This window comes from Lycium ferocissimum, chromosome 4, assembly GCF_029784015.1.
Source record: "Lycium ferocissimum isolate CSIRO_LF1 chromosome 4, AGI_CSIRO_Lferr_CH_V1, whole genome shotgun sequence".
Classification (NCBI taxonomy): Eukaryota; Viridiplantae; Streptophyta; class Magnoliopsida; order Solanales; family Solanaceae; genus Lycium; species Lycium ferocissimum.
In genome coordinates, this window is record NC_081345.1 from 31,271,706 (window position 1) to 31,287,008 (window position 15,303).

The window sequence follows — 15,303 nt, forward strand, 5'->3', positions numbered from 1 at the left end:
CCTTGTATATATAGTTTAATTTTTAACGAAAGGTTTTTTTGCTTCTACTTGACTTCACTTCTAAGGTAAAGATTGCCCAAAACTATATAAGGAGTCTAAGAAATCGTCATTCCACCGATATGGGACAATTCAACACCTCCTACACACTTAGGCTTGCACATTATAGAGCGTGGACAATATAATATGGGGGCCCACATTGAAAATTGTGAACAGAATCGAAGTGCCTAAATACCCGATTTTGGAACCACCATTTAAGCCATACATATAGTACAAAACTTCAGACGTGTTATCTGAAATTTTACATAGCTGAAGTTTAAGTACATGTATTCGAATTTCGAACACTGAGTCTTTCGTTCCTGTTTGTCTGTCTTAATCAGTGGTTCATGCGGTCCTTCTCACTTGTGTTGATTAATGATGAATTACAGTAATTGTTAAGCAATGATTAATAATGAGGAAATTAGAGTAGTATTACATATGGAGTACTTATTTTAAAATGATATTTTTAATTTTTAAATAGTGTAACCTTACATTACTAATACTACAACACACATTCTTATTTCACGTTTTATTATGTATAAAGAATACGTATAAATTATTTAAGCTAAGGTCAACTAAATACAGTGAAAAGGGAAGTTTATTAGCTGACACAAAATACAATAATCTTGTGTGAGTGAAAAAAAGGGATAAGAAAACTTATCCTGTATATGCATGGATTCAGACAAGTTTTGTCACCTGGCTTGCTGATTCACAGACCGAGGTGCATACGAGTTTCCTTTTTTGGTAATCACTAATCACTGTTATCGTCTTCTGCAAAGCACAAATCATCCTCATTCTCTTTCTCTGCATTGCAACAGGGTATAATATCCATCTATTTATAGTATATATACCCTCTGCAATCTTTGCTACTGTGTTCAACTTTTCATGTTTTTTAGACTCAACTAGAAATATCATCGCGGTAATTAATTTACCCTCATCCTTTTTTGAATTCATATACAGATTAACCTTCTTTTGTCTCTCGAGTGTATTACTACTCCCTGTATCCCAATTTATGTGTCAAGTTACATTACAGATTTCGAGATTCAAAGAAGCTTTCTTTTAAGTAATCCTTTCATATATCTTTTAAATATTTTAAATTATCAATTACTCCTACTTTTTAAATATGTAAATTTTATTTTAAATATGCATGTCCACATTGACGATTAAATTAAACTGTTTGACTCTTGAAAATCAAACTGTGCCGCCTAAATAATTAGGACAGAGAAAGTATCAATTTTTTATTATTGTTTTCATCATGCTTATGTCAATTGAAGGGGAGAAAAAGGTGATGCTAAAGGTTTGATTTTTGGGATTTCTAGGGTTTGAGTTGGCAATTTTGTGGAATCAATTGAGGTGGGAGTGAATTAAAGATGTGGGCAGCTTCTTGTCTTGCATCATGCTGTGCGGCGTGTGCTTGTGACGCTTACCGGACAGTGGTGTCAGGGATCAGCCGGCGTTCAGCTAGGATTGCGTATTGTGGTCTTTTTGGTCTCTCACTTATTGTTTCATGGATTCTTAGAGAGGTTGCTGCTCCTCTCATGGAGAAACTCCCATGTAGGGCTTTGCTTTGTTTGGATGGTTGTTACTAATTGAATTGTATTGTGCTGTTAGTTTAAATACAATGTTTGTTTTGACTGTTACTTATATTTATTGTATCGTATCGTTATATCCATTGTTATTCTCATGTAGTTTCTTGTCCTTCGATTTATGTTATTATTTACTGTCTCTTGTTCTTATGCTACTTCTGGGATTACACCGGGTATGTTGTTGTTGTATCGTTAAATCCATCGTTATGTGACAATGGAAAGTTCCATGTTGTGTAACGACTGATTGGTGTGATCGCATCGTTATCTTCTTTTTTCTCATTTAGTCTTTTTATCCGTTATCCTACCTTTGTATAGTAGCTCAACTCCGTACCCTACTTTTCTTATAGGTTTATACAATACAATCTATCCAGACGTTGTATTCAACAAAACAATACAGTAAGATACAATACAACACAATACAATATAATGCAATACATTATGAAACAATAGCTAACAACCATCCAAACAGAGTACTGTAAGGGAATCCTTAATTATGAGCTTTTTTATGATAAGGTAATATACCTTAATTATGAGTTTTAGAAAAGCTCAATTACATTTCCCCTAGGGCTTTTGTTCAATAACAAAGGTAATACATTGCAAGATGTATGGTCTGCGCGTGTCACGAGTTTGAATCTTGTCGTGAACCAAGTATTTAAGTAGAGAAGTGTAGAAGGTCGGACTCATTATCCATCAAGTTTGTAACTGAAGACAATGTGCTTTTCTGTCACCAAAAAAAGGCTCAAATGCTCTGGACTTTACACAATGCGAAACCTTTCAAGCTATATTTTTAGCACAAAGAATCATTATGTCAGTGTCTCAAAGAATACGAACTCTGCTTTTGCGTGCTTGATTTTATGGTTATATCTATTTATCCCTTTCAGCCCAAATTAATGACTGTGGACTGATTTCATAGCTCGTTATTTTCTTAATAACCGAATCAAGATGGTTGTGCAGAACCTTGATTTGACTAATAACTCTTCTTTAAAGGAGAGTGGCTGTTTTACAAGATAGCTTTACATATCAATTGTATTGCAGGGATCAATAGTTTTCACACAACACCAAGCAGGGAGTGGTTTGAAACAGATGCTGTACTGCGAGTTAGCCTTGGGAACTTTCTCTTTTTCACAATTTTGGCAATCTTGATGATTGGTGTAAAGAGCCAGAAAGACCCACGTGACGGCATGCACCATGGTGGTTGGATGCTGAAAATCATTTGCTGGTGCATCTTGGTAATATTTATGTTTTTCCTTCCAAATGGGATCATCAGCTTCTACGGTAAGCAATATCCTTCCTAAGGTATTTCCGCAGTTTTTTTGCTTATATATCTATGCCCGCATAACAATATAAAGAAAAGAACCTTATAATTGTTTCCCTATGACCTACAAAATAAACCTTGAACCTTGTCTTTATTCTTTGTGCTTTGGTGGAATCTGGCTCCACTGCTTTCTCCCTTTGATTTGGATCACAAATGTGCAGCCACTCTTGATATCTATTCCAGTATCATCCCTCTATTTGGAGCATATTTGTGCTTGTACTCTTGATATAATATCAAGTTTTCAGTTCACCAGTTTCTAAGTTTCACATTTAAAAACTTTAGTGACCGCTAGGCCACACTTCTTCTTCTACTGCTGCTGCTTACTCTTCCTCATCCTCCTCCTCTTTCTTCTGATCTGTGGGTGTCGCCGTGCCTTTTGATGTCAAATTGGTTGGTTGTTGAAGAAGTGAACAAGGAGAAGACCAGAAAACTAGTCTGGATAAGATATCCTTCCTCATATTTGTTCTATTGGAAGCCCATTAAAATGTTGCAAGTAGTGAATGTTGAATACCAACCTGGGAATGTTTAGTTTTGGTAGGTGACATAAGGGATCTGTCTGCTACAGGATTTAGATTCATGTTGAAGTAATAGAAAGTCTTGCAAAGCTTCTAGAATCTGATTATCACTCAAGGATCAGGCGCCATTCTTAATCCGTTAGGCTTTGTCTTACTTGCTTATTTAACCTGGAATATGTGAGTTCTCTTACTTTTGGCTCGTTTAGACCTATGGAAGTATTGTTGTAGTTGAAGTATGGGCAAAAAGGTTGAAGTCTTTTGAACTGAATTATGCATATTTTAAAGACTGAATTCGTTTTTTTGACTATAATATAATTTCATTCAGGATTGAATAATAAAAAAGTGTAATTTCATCCCGGTTTTTCGCATATGGCTTGTCTCCAAGTTCTTTTACATCTATTGGACTTATCAAAAAAAGGAAACATTGTTGCTAGGCCTTTTAATGTGTTAAAGAATGTATCTAGAATTTTGAGTTAAGAATTATGTTAGAGTAGGCATCTAGAATTTTAGGTGAGATAAAGCGGTTAGCAGAATTAACTCGTCTTGTTATGCTTGGGTAACTAGTTTATCTGGCTTAAGCTGTATGTTCAATGAGTGATATGATACATAGAGTAGTATATCCATTCCCAAGAATCCTTTTTAAAAATGTGTTTGAATCATTGTTCGAAGAGTAGCAAACTGTCTCTTTTCATCATGTTGGATTTGTACCTGAACGTTGTTTGTGTATACAGAGACGATTTCGAAGTTCGGTTCTGGGCTATTTCTACTTGTGCAAGTAGTACTCTTGTTGGATTTTGTCCATAGTTGGAATGACAAGTGGGTTGGATATGATGAGCAGTTCTGGTTAGTTGAATTATATATGACATGTCTTTTTTTGTTATTCTCACCCTCTTCTTGACTAAAATCTCTCTCGCCCCCTCTCTTTTCTCTCCCCCCTCATGGTTGTTTTTGTGTTGTCTGAGAATATTGCAGGTACATCGCACTGCTTGTCGCTTCACTCATATGTTACGTGGCTACCTTTGCCTTCAATGGAATTCTCTTCCATTTTTTCACTCCATCTGGACATGACTGTGGTTTTAACACTTTCTTTATTGTGATGACTCTTATATTCATCTTCGTTTTTGCTGTTGTTACGCTGCATCCATCGGTTAGTTTGCTACTGTATATCTCTTGTTTTTCCCTTAGTTTTGAACCATTTTTACCTTCATGGTAGCTTCTTAATTATGCAGCCTGATATACTGTTCTCATGATATGCTTACTTTTGTGGATTATAGGATCTGCTTTCCTCCATCATTCCAATGGTTAACTGTTTTCCTAGTTTGATCATGTCCTGAGTAGGCTAATGGGTCTACAAGTTCTGTGTCATCAGTCTAATGATGCAAATTACTTTACTAAATAGGAGATTTTCACTAAATTTTCTTGTTCGTTGGCGTCTAATTGTTCACAGTGCACATATATGTAAAACTATCAAGAAAAATCATAGGCTGGAGAAATTCTTTTCTCACATAAAATTTTTCTACATATGTAGGTTAATGGAAGCATATTTCCAGCGTCAGTTTTATCTTTGTACTGTACATACCTGTGCTACAGTGCACTTGCCAGTGAGCCTAGGGATTACGAATGCAATGGTCTACATCATTCCAAAGTTGTTTCCACTGGTACACTTACAGTTGGACTGCTTACAACAGTACTCTCTGTTGTCTACTCTGCTGTTCGTGCTGGATCTTCTACAACTCTACTTTCCCCTCCAAGCTCACCACGTGCAGGTTAGATTCCATAATCCTGGAGGCATACACTGATGTAGAACTTTATGGTTCTTTCATTCACATTTGGTAAATTGTGCCTCTTGTTCTGCTAAATTTGTCTGCAAGACCTTATGAAGTTATTAACATTTGTGTGGATCACAGCACATCAGCTGCCATTCGATAGGAAGACTCCCTAGGTGAACCAATTTAGTCGTTTTTATTATATTAACCTAGGTTTGTCCATTCTGCTGTGATTCTTCTTCCTGGTTGTTCATTGCTTGTTCTAGACTTTCTGTTAGCAATCCTGCTCCTGCCAAGTGATTTTGCTTGAATCTGTTGCTAGTTTAGTAATCGATCGATCTAAAATAACCAATAGGTGTATAATTTAATTGCTAAGAGGCATAGAAGGCGTAGCTCTACCTTGAACTTGATTAGGCAGAGCGGTCGTGTCTCAACTCATATTACCGCTAGATCTCTATTACTCTTTCCACTGTTGGGCTGCATTTTATTTTCCTCCTGTTACACCTCGGCTGATAGAAACACTGGGTGCCATTATTTCCATAGATTTCTACAGAGATTGACCACAAGATAGATAGATGATTTCTAATTTTTTTTTTCTTTTGGCTGAAGGTGCTGGGAAACCTTTGCTACCATTGGACAAGGCTGATCAGGAGGAAGAAAAAGAGAAAGCTAAGACAGTGACATACTCCTATTGTTTCTTCCACATCATCTTCTCTCTTGCTAGTATGTATTCGGCAATGCTTCTTACAGGATGGTCTACCTCTGTGGGAGAGAGCGGGAAATTGGTTGATGTAGGATGGCCATCAGTTTGGGTCAGAATTGTGACCGGTTGGGCGACTGCAGCTTTGTTTATCTGGTTTCAAGTGGCTCCAATTCTCTTTCCAGAAAGGGAGTTCTGAGCATCCAAAGTGTTAGGAGGATCAAAGCATCACAACTGGATAATTTGTATATCTCTGTGTGTTGAAGGATCATCCCTGCCTCTCAATCACTGAATAAAATGAGTGGTTTAAGTAACTGAAAGTCCTTGGATGGTCATTCAAGTTTAGGAAATTTCCTACAAAAGTCACTTTTGTTTCATTTAGGACAATAAGGTCACTCATGTATCACCATTTTCCCTAAAAAGTACCTAAACACCTCAAAAGCCTCATTCTCTCTTAGTTGGCATGCCATATTACTAAAGCCTCATTTTTTTAATTTTAATAATAGACATATTTAACTCATCAAACTCATTTAATCAAATCATATTTTATACCCAATTAAATATGACCTGGTTAAAAAGCGACAAAAGAATCAAACCATACTTTCTGTTAAGCCACTTTTCAAATCTAAATTTTCTTTAAATTTCGATTCAAATATATTATCTTTCCATTTAAATTAAAATACAAGTAATTTAATTTTTCTACTCAAATTCAAGTTTTTTAAATAGCATATTTTTTCCACATTAAACAACAAATTCTTTCCAGATTAAAATAGAATTACACAGATAACACAAAGATTACATTCATATCGGTTTAACTTTTAAAAAAACCTAATAAAATCGTATATTTTAAAAAATAAAGGCAGTGCAAATTTTTCCTCTTTATTTTTAGTTATTTATTTTTATGTATGTAGTGTATAATTTTTGGCATCTCCCTTCCATACCATCGAGATCTTTTTATTTCTCAGAATTTTCATTACTATAATACTTGTTTTAAAATATTATATTATTATTCTTATTTTTTATTTTGAAATATTATATTATTGGTCTTATATGAAATATAATATATTCTTAATTTATTTCATGTTATGATATAGATATTCCGACTTGTCATGTTAATGTCTAGCAATATATAAACTAAAGCTCTAAAGTAACTCAAATTCAATTTTTTTAATTTTAATTTTAATTTTTAAAACTTATTTATAGATTTAAAGAATTCATCTTTTAATTCTAATTCATTTGGATTGCATGCTAGTTTGTTCCTTTGCCGTTTTTAAACCGGTTCATATTAGATTGGATATAAAATATGAATATGATTAAATGAGTTTGATGAGTTAAACAAGTCTATTATTTAATTTAAAAATATGGGGCTCTAATGACATGGCATGCCAATTAGGAGAGAATGAGACTTTGAGGTGTTTAAGTACTTTTACAGAAAGTAGTGATACTTGAGTGACTTTATTGTCCTAAATGAAACAAAAGTGATTTTTGTAGAAAATTCCCTAAACTTGAGTGACCATCCAGGGAATTAACTCTAACTGAAAGTGGGCTTTTCATATAAGTTAACCAGATATTGCATGGTTTTGAATTGAAATTGTCCGGATATGCATGTTTTATTTCAGTTTCTTTTCCCTATTGATATTGAAGAACTTTCAAAAAAAAAAAATTGTTCTTGATCATTGATTCAGTGTTGCTCAATCTAATAGTTTGCTGTTATTATGAGATACACTCAGCAAGTAGTACTGCTATTATTTGGTTTGAAGAAAAAACAAACCAAAGAACAAAATGTGTATACCTATTTATATATGGTACATGTTTTTTTCTCAAAATTTTCTACTAAGTATTAGTTTGAAGTTTTAGTTTTGGCCTAATGGTCTTAACTATCCAAGTCCAGACTGAGCTGATGGCCATTGTCCATTTTGTAATTGTAATCTAAAGTCCTGTCTAGTCATTACACTCTTATTATAACAGGACGCAGAAAATCTGTTGAGACTAGAAAAATATAAAAATGCGAAAAAAAAAAAAGCATAACGCCGTTGCCGGGGATCGAACCCGGGTCACCCGCGTGACAGGCGGGAATACTTACCACTATACTACAACGACTTTGCTGCTGAAATTCTCTAACCATTTATAAGATGCTAATGACATATCAATATTTAATCCAATTTTTCTTTCTTACACTATATGCTAATTCTAGAACAAAAGAGTAATTTTGGAAGTAGTGTTTAATAATGCCCGCTAAGGCGAAAAAGAGAAAATGGAGTATATCTTTTCAATTGAGAAATGGAGATCGAACACACATCACCATTTTTCCTTCTTGGTCTGGAAAAATGGGATTATGCTTGTTACTTTAAACCAATTTCAGAAATAACGAGATAGGCAAGTACTGTCTCTACTACTAGAGTTCATTTCCAACTGGGGAAATTTAAATAAAGTCAGAATTACATCTCATACTGCTATAAATTTTGCAAGAAATTGTACAGGGAGTGCTCTTAATTAGTAGGTGGGTTTAATTAGTGTTCGCTACATATATAATACTATGTATTTGATCTATCTCACTTTAATTTGGTCAAAATAAACTTAAGGCGGATTTGGCCTTCAATTAAAGGTAGATAATAAGATCATAAGATATAAGTCTCACTCTTGTAAACTATAGCCCGGGACAAAGTCAAGCCTTCAGAACTTCTACATGTTCATTAATCAATTGACGAAACTCTTGATGATGCTTTTATACCGGTTAAAAAAGTTGAGGGTTTTATTTTCTAAGTTTAGTCCAACAAAATTTGTGAACAATTAAATAATACATGCAACATTTATAAATTTGATAAAACTTGTGAACAGTTTAACAAAATATGCATAGAACGTCTATAGTACCAAGTCTTGTTAGTCTGAGAAAGCTCATGATCAAGTGAACAACACAAGATTTGTCAATTCGGTAAGCTATGTAAGCAAATTAACAAGCTAGATGTAGAATGAAGATATTTAAAAAATTATGTCACGCCTGATGTAACTTCTGGACAAAACAAGATTGTTCAATCCAACAACACTTGTGAACAATTTAATGGGTAAGTAGAATGAAGATAATATCAAAGTTATGTCCCACGCGTCATAATTTGTGAATAAGCCAGATTTTTCGCCAATCCGGTAAAACTTGTACTGAACAATTTAACAAGATAAATATGTAGAACGAACTCATGATTCATGAAGATAGTACCAAAAATTATGCCCCATCCGTCATAGTTTGTGGACAAGATTTGATTTTTCAATCCAACAAAACTTGTGAACAATTTAACAAGATAGGTAAAATAAAGGTAGAACTAATTTTGTGCCCCATATAACATAACTTTGAATAATTAAACAAATGTATTTTTTTTTTTCATTCTTCCAGGTGTAGTTAGATATAGCGCCAGTGCCATTTCTGCAAAACTTCCTTATGGGGACAAAATATAAACAAGGGTCTCAAATCATCCTATTTGTGCCAATGTCCTCTACTCAATAGCAGTATTTATTATTTCAAATTTGGAAATGTATACCTCCGTTTCACTTCTTTAGGTTATTTTTGAGCTTCAGAACTTCATTTTGATTTATTGGTGAGTTTCAAAGCCTTAAATCTACTAATTCGGTCGTTCCTCTTAAGGTGATACTGATATAGGTATAATTATCAAAGTTTTATTTAACTAGTCAATTGTTGTGCTGATGGTTTTTTTTTTTTTTTTTAAAAAAAAAATTCTCGTATCACTGTTACACGTGTCTTCGTCCATTTATTTGATACTATTTCTTCATCAATATTATTATCTAAATAATTTTTAGGTGATACGTATATAATTATCAAACAAATTAAATCCTTTTAAGGTAAAAGAAAATTTAACTTGTTTTAGAATAATGAAATTACGTGAATTACTCAAAATAAAATAAAAGGATGGCGAGAAAGAACAAAAAAAAAAAAAAAAAAAAAAAAAAAAAAAAGAGAGAGAGAGAGAGAAGGCCGGTGGGTTACTACTTACTACTAGTAGCTAGTTACTGCAGTGGTAATAAAAACTACCCTTAGCTTCTTTCCTTACGCGCGTGCAACATAATCACAGATATATTCAAGATCTTATCCTTTCTACACAAATGTTTACCCTTGTAAATTTACTTAATTTAATTTCTGTTTAAAGTTTAACCATCACGCGCGGACAGTTAAAACATAACCACGTGTACAATTTTGATCTAAACCCTAAATCAGTGGAAGTTTAAGAACTAAAGTATGTTATAATTAGGAGTCTTAAATCTAGTAAAACACTTAAATTAACAACTGTCTAACGGTTTACCCCGCCAACTTATAAATAGAGAACCCGCTGACAGCTCATCAAAGACATAGAAAACTAACAAAAAGAAAATAAGAAACGAGCCATATCATATATATTATCAAGATCAAGAATTATCAACTAGCTAGCTAGGGCAAATTTACAGAGAGAGAAGGAGAGAAAAAAAAATCATAATGTCTGGAGAAAAAGAAGCAGGGTTTGATGATCAATGGAAGCTACATATTCCACCTGGTTTCAGGTTTGCTCCAACTGATGTAGAGCTGATACATTATCTTCTTCGCAGGATGAATGGACAATTTATTTATCCAGGAATAATACAAGAGGCCGACGTTTACGAACGTAACCCTTTTCACCTTCCAGGTACGTATGACTAAATTCTTCCATGTATAGTACAACAAACTGTGTTAGTTACGGTGACTTACCTAGGTTTTGTGCAAGTTGTGTTGCTATGATATTGCGTTTATGATTTCTTGGTTGGGTTCTTGAAATGACTGATTTCAGAGTTTTGGGACACGATTCTGTCGAACTCGTAAGTAGAACTGTAGCTCCGTCCTATGTGTTAACCTAGATAGGAATAAGCATGAAAACCCTAGTACCAGAACTGAAAACCCTAGTACCAGAACTCGTATACAAGTACTACTTGAATTGTGACGATTGATCGACGGTTGCACAAAATTCTGTCTTATACGCCGGCCACTAGAAGTCACTTTATTTTTTAAGGCAATGAACAAAATTTAAATTTATTCATGATAATATATTTCTTTCTAGTCATCGTCTGGAATATTCTCTCCGCTTCAATTTTAACGTGTCTTAGTTGGATTAGGCACATAATTGAAGAAAATAACGAAGAATTTTGAATTGTGTGTTTTTTAAACTAAAGATATATGTAATGTATCAAAACGTTCTTTGAATCTTGTGGTCTTACTTAAACAAGTCAGGTAGAATTTTGGAATTATAGAGTTTCCATTGCTTAATTAATGAATGGTTTCCCATGATAACGTGCTATTGTAGGAATAAACACGGAAGAGGTGTTTACCTATTTCTTCACGAGGAGAGAACGAAAATATCCAAAGGGATCAAAGGCTGATCGGAGTACCAGAGACGGAAAAGGATATTGGAAAATAACCAGCAGGAACACTGGTGTGCCCATCGATAAGAAAGTGAAGTTGGGTAAGAAGAACACACTTGTTTACTATGTTAAAACCCCAGATGGCCAAAGTGATCACAAAACCAATTGGATAATGCACGAGTTTGAACTTGATGAGAGTCTCTTTACCTCAACATCTCGACGACCTCAAGGAAAACGGGTATGTATAATGTATTCTTCGATGAGTTTAAGTTTTTTGCACGGAGTATAAATTGATTAAGTTATTAGTTTAAGTTGACTTATAACAATATATTACTAACTTTATATATTTGATATCGTAATCTTGAAAATAGAATAACGCTATATATATTCGGTTAAATTATACTATAGTGTAAATATTTCTTTATATTGTTAGTGTACATATTCCAAATCCATTATTCAATGTCACATGATGGTGTTGCGGTGGATTAATATTTGTATAAGATGATTAGCCAAGATAATTATGCTTAGCTTATATTGCTCTCTTTGTTTCAATTTATGTGTTGTACTTTTCTTCGTAGTCTGTTTACAAAAGAATATTACCTTTTATATTTAGTCATTCTTCAATTCCAACATCTTACACAAAATGTTCAAGACCACAATATTCAAAAATCTCTTAAATTGAAAAAGAGGCAGTAATATTATATTCTTTACCTCTTATTTATGCAAATCTTTTGTTGCTTAGACTATGATAGTACAACTAACCTTCATGAATATATGGTCGTACCGAATAGACACGTTATGTTTCATATCTACTAGCATATCCATATATTCAATAATTTATATATATGATTAAGATTATGTTTACTTTTTGTGTTGCATGCAGTTCAATGATTTCGTAGTATGCAGAATTTATGAAAGGAAAACGGGGAAAGAAGAAAACGACGAGCCAAAGGACATGACAAATTCTTTGATTGGGCCCAAGCAAGTCATGAGCCATAACAATGGAAAAGCAGTACTACCATCACCAAAGCGAAAATTCGAGCTTATTAATGAAACATTAGTAATGTGTCATCCTCATGATGTAGCCATGAAGTCGAATTATTTATATAATAGCCACCATGAATTACCAGCTGCTGCAATACGGGATAATAAGAAAATCAAAGATTTTGGCCAAGCGTCAAATACTTCAGTAGCATCACCTCATATAGTTGAAGAACAGAGTTCAGGGCTTATTCAAGTGAAAACAAAAGGAAATGAGCCACCACGATTCATTGAGGACCCTCATAATATCATGACAAGAAGAGAGGAGCCTAATAATATTCCTTTTGATTTAGCAGCAAATGGTGTGGCAGTTGGTGGTGATCCATGGGACGTACTCAACAGGGCGCCGTCACTTGGTAAGAATTTCAGCTACTACATGGAATATTTTGGAATTTGATATTCTTGACCAAACACGACGTACCATAAGACACTTTGTCAGCTTGGAGACGAAGAATGGAAGATATATTAGTACAGGCATACTGCAAAAGGATGCCATTATATAGTCTGTTGTTATACTGTTGATAATTAGGCTTGTGATCAATACTGTAGAGCAATTGTTTTGAAGATTTCTGCGTTTCAAAGATTATTCGATCTTCTTCTTCTGTTTCTTTTACTTTCGTCTCACTTTATCATAAGCCATCTCTTCTTCTTCTTCTTCTGTTTCTTTTACTTTCGTCTCACTTTTTCTTTATAAATTTGTCTGTGAATTCCATGGCTACGCTTTATTTTGGAGCTTTAATTAAGTTGTAATGAAGCATCATCAGTGTGTTGGTTTTTTTTTTTAACCTTTCTTAAATGAGTTTAAGTAATATACATGTACACATCCTTAATATAAATAAATTTTGCATCATCAGATTATTTTTATCCGTCGTAACTATATCTATTAAACAGATTGTGCCCAACCCTAAGGGCCAGCTGTAGCGATCCTGGTTCCGGGCTGCCCTTAGCTGGCTGGGTTGTTGGTATATGTTTAGGAGCTATCCGGGGTTAGGTGGACTGGCTGGGTTGATGGGCCGGAAACTTTTATTTTTTAAAAAAAGTTATTCATCTTTGTAAGACGTAGGTGGACACAAATTTAAAAAGAAACTTCAAACTTTAATTAATAATGTTGCGAATTCAAATTCAGCTTACAAACATGATGTATCTAATTTCATAAACTTAACAAAAGAAAAAGATAAACTTCAAATTCATCAATCTCTACGTGATCTTTTGCTCTTCCTTTTTCCGTCATTTCAATCTAATCCATTCTCTTCCAGCTTCTATATATATTTCTATTGCATCTATCACATTATAATATATATGTAGGTGTCTATGAATCAAGTGTCTAATCAGATGAACCCGACCGATCGAATGACAATGTAGAAGAGATGTGAAAAATAACGCATTGAATGATTAATTAGGAGTATTTATAATTGAACTTAGGGTTAAAGTACAATATTATAACATATAAATATTCATAATAAGTCTAATATGATAATTTGAAAATACAATGATAATTAATTTGTTACAACTAGTTAAATTGAACCGGTTTGTAAAAATTTTTCACATTGAAAGTGTATATAACTTTATTCCTTGGAAAGAGAAGGGAAAAAGACTAGCCGTCACTAAATAAGTTCTGCATGGTTTTCTTTTATCTATTAAGTGTTGTAGTATATTTGTTGTTCACCACTCTAAGTTGAACAATATGTACATATGCTGATGGATTTCTTTTTCAATGGCTTGCAGCTAATTGATTACGCTTTAACATCTATGCTTTCGTTGATGATTTATGTACATAACGATCTAGATTAAGTGTTTTTAATTTATTAAAAAAAAAAAAAAAAAAAAACTAAAATAACAAGCTTGCATGGAAAAACATGCATTAATTTACCATATGGTACAAAATCATAGACACCTCTTGCCTCTTGCTGCATCTATTCGTGATGATTTAGCGACTCTCCATTTTTCTAGCTATAAGGCCTTCCTTCATTAGGAGCTAATCGATAAAAGGGATAAATTTGAAGCAGTGAAATCAACAGAGATTTTTACATATATAGTAGGGGTGGACATAGTCTGGGCCAACCCGAAATTCAAACCGAAATCTGAACTTTTTGAATTTTTGGTTTGGCTTTTTGGATTATAGATTGGATTGCGGATTTTATTTTTAAAATTTATGAATTTCGGATTGGATATTAAATTTAGTACTATGGATATGGATATCCGAAAATTCAAAATTTTTATACCTTATATTCAACCCTACCCATATAATATGTGTCCAATATATGTAGGCCAATAATACTAATAAATCTAATTTCGAAAGGTCCAATATATTAATATCCTACGGGCTATGACCCTACCCATTATAGTAATAAGTCCAAATATAAAATGTTCTACTAAATCAATTATAATATAGGATTTTTCTTACGTTTTGATACAGTCTTATAATTCCTGTATCTTGCATATCGCCTGGAATGCTTTTTGCAGCAAGTGCCACTGTGCCAGGTGATCGAACTAACTCAAGTTATCCCAGAAATTTGTTTCTTTGCATTGTTCTTATTATTACAAAGTAATTAAGATCTAGATTTTCCTCTGTGGAACTCACACGTGAAAAATATTCTTGTGTTGAAGTAGAGGAAGATGCACTTTTGATTTATGCAGAAAGTATATTAACTGCTTTGGTTTCTAGTTCTAGTTTTGTTTCACATTATGCTAAGGCGTGTAACTTGGTAAACAGAACACATGAATTTAGTTACAAATCAGCCTGTCTTAAAGACTCAAAAGTCAAATCCGAAATGTCCAAACCGATTAATCCGAAATCAAACTTTAAAAATCCTATCCAATCCAAACTTATTGAATTGTAATTTCTTCAATCAAAATCGAAAATCCAAATTCAGATTATCATATCCAATCCGACGGTCCGAACGGCCACCCCTAATAGTAGTGTATGATATGTCTAAATACTATTTTATATAATTTAATTAATCGTTTCGTG

The 15,303-nt window shown here is 33.6% G+C and overlaps 2 protein-coding genes and 1 non-coding gene across 5 annotated transcripts; 2 read left to right on the forward strand and 1 right to left on the reverse strand.

The window, feature by feature from the left end:
- Positions 1–664: 664 nt before the first annotated feature.
- On the forward strand, positions 665–6,234 carry LOC132052276 (uncharacterized). Of its 3 annotated transcripts, none has more exons than XM_059443744.1 (7): positions 665–780; positions 1,356–1,590; positions 2,658–2,897; positions 4,184–4,295; positions 4,425–4,599; positions 4,981–5,218; positions 5,828–6,234. In XM_059443744.1, exons 2-7 carry the CDS (start codon positions 1,407–1,409, stop codon positions 6,115–6,117), a joined length of 1,239 nt encoding a protein of 412 aa, XP_059299727.1. In that variant the 5' UTR covers positions 665–780; positions 1,356–1,406; the 3' UTR covers positions 6,118–6,234. The 3 variants fall into 3 exon arrangements, with proteins under 3 accessions (XP_059299727.1, XP_059299726.1, XP_059299728.1); XM_059443743.1 differs by lacking the exon at positions 665–780 and adding an exon at positions 812–955; XM_059443745.1 differs by lacking the exon at positions 665–780 and having other exon boundaries at positions 1,001–1,590.
- A 1,712-nt stretch (positions 6,235–7,946) lies between these two features.
- On the reverse strand, positions 7,947–8,018 carry TRNAD-GUC (transfer RNA aspartic acid (anticodon GUC)). Its single transcript has one exon. It is a non-coding gene; the product is annotated as a tRNA-Asp (tRNA).
- Positions 8,019–10,395: 2,377 nt separating this feature from the next.
- LOC132053926 (NAC domain-containing protein 2-like) lies at positions 10,396–12,729 on the forward strand. The gene is made up of 3 exons (XM_059446020.1): positions 10,396–10,582; positions 11,234–11,529; positions 12,175–12,729. The coding sequence occupies exons 1-3, from the start codon at positions 10,396–10,398 to the stop codon at positions 12,727–12,729; spliced, it is 1,038 nt and encodes a 345-aa protein (XP_059302003.1).
- The last annotated feature ends 2,574 nt before the right edge of the window (positions 12,730–15,303 follow it).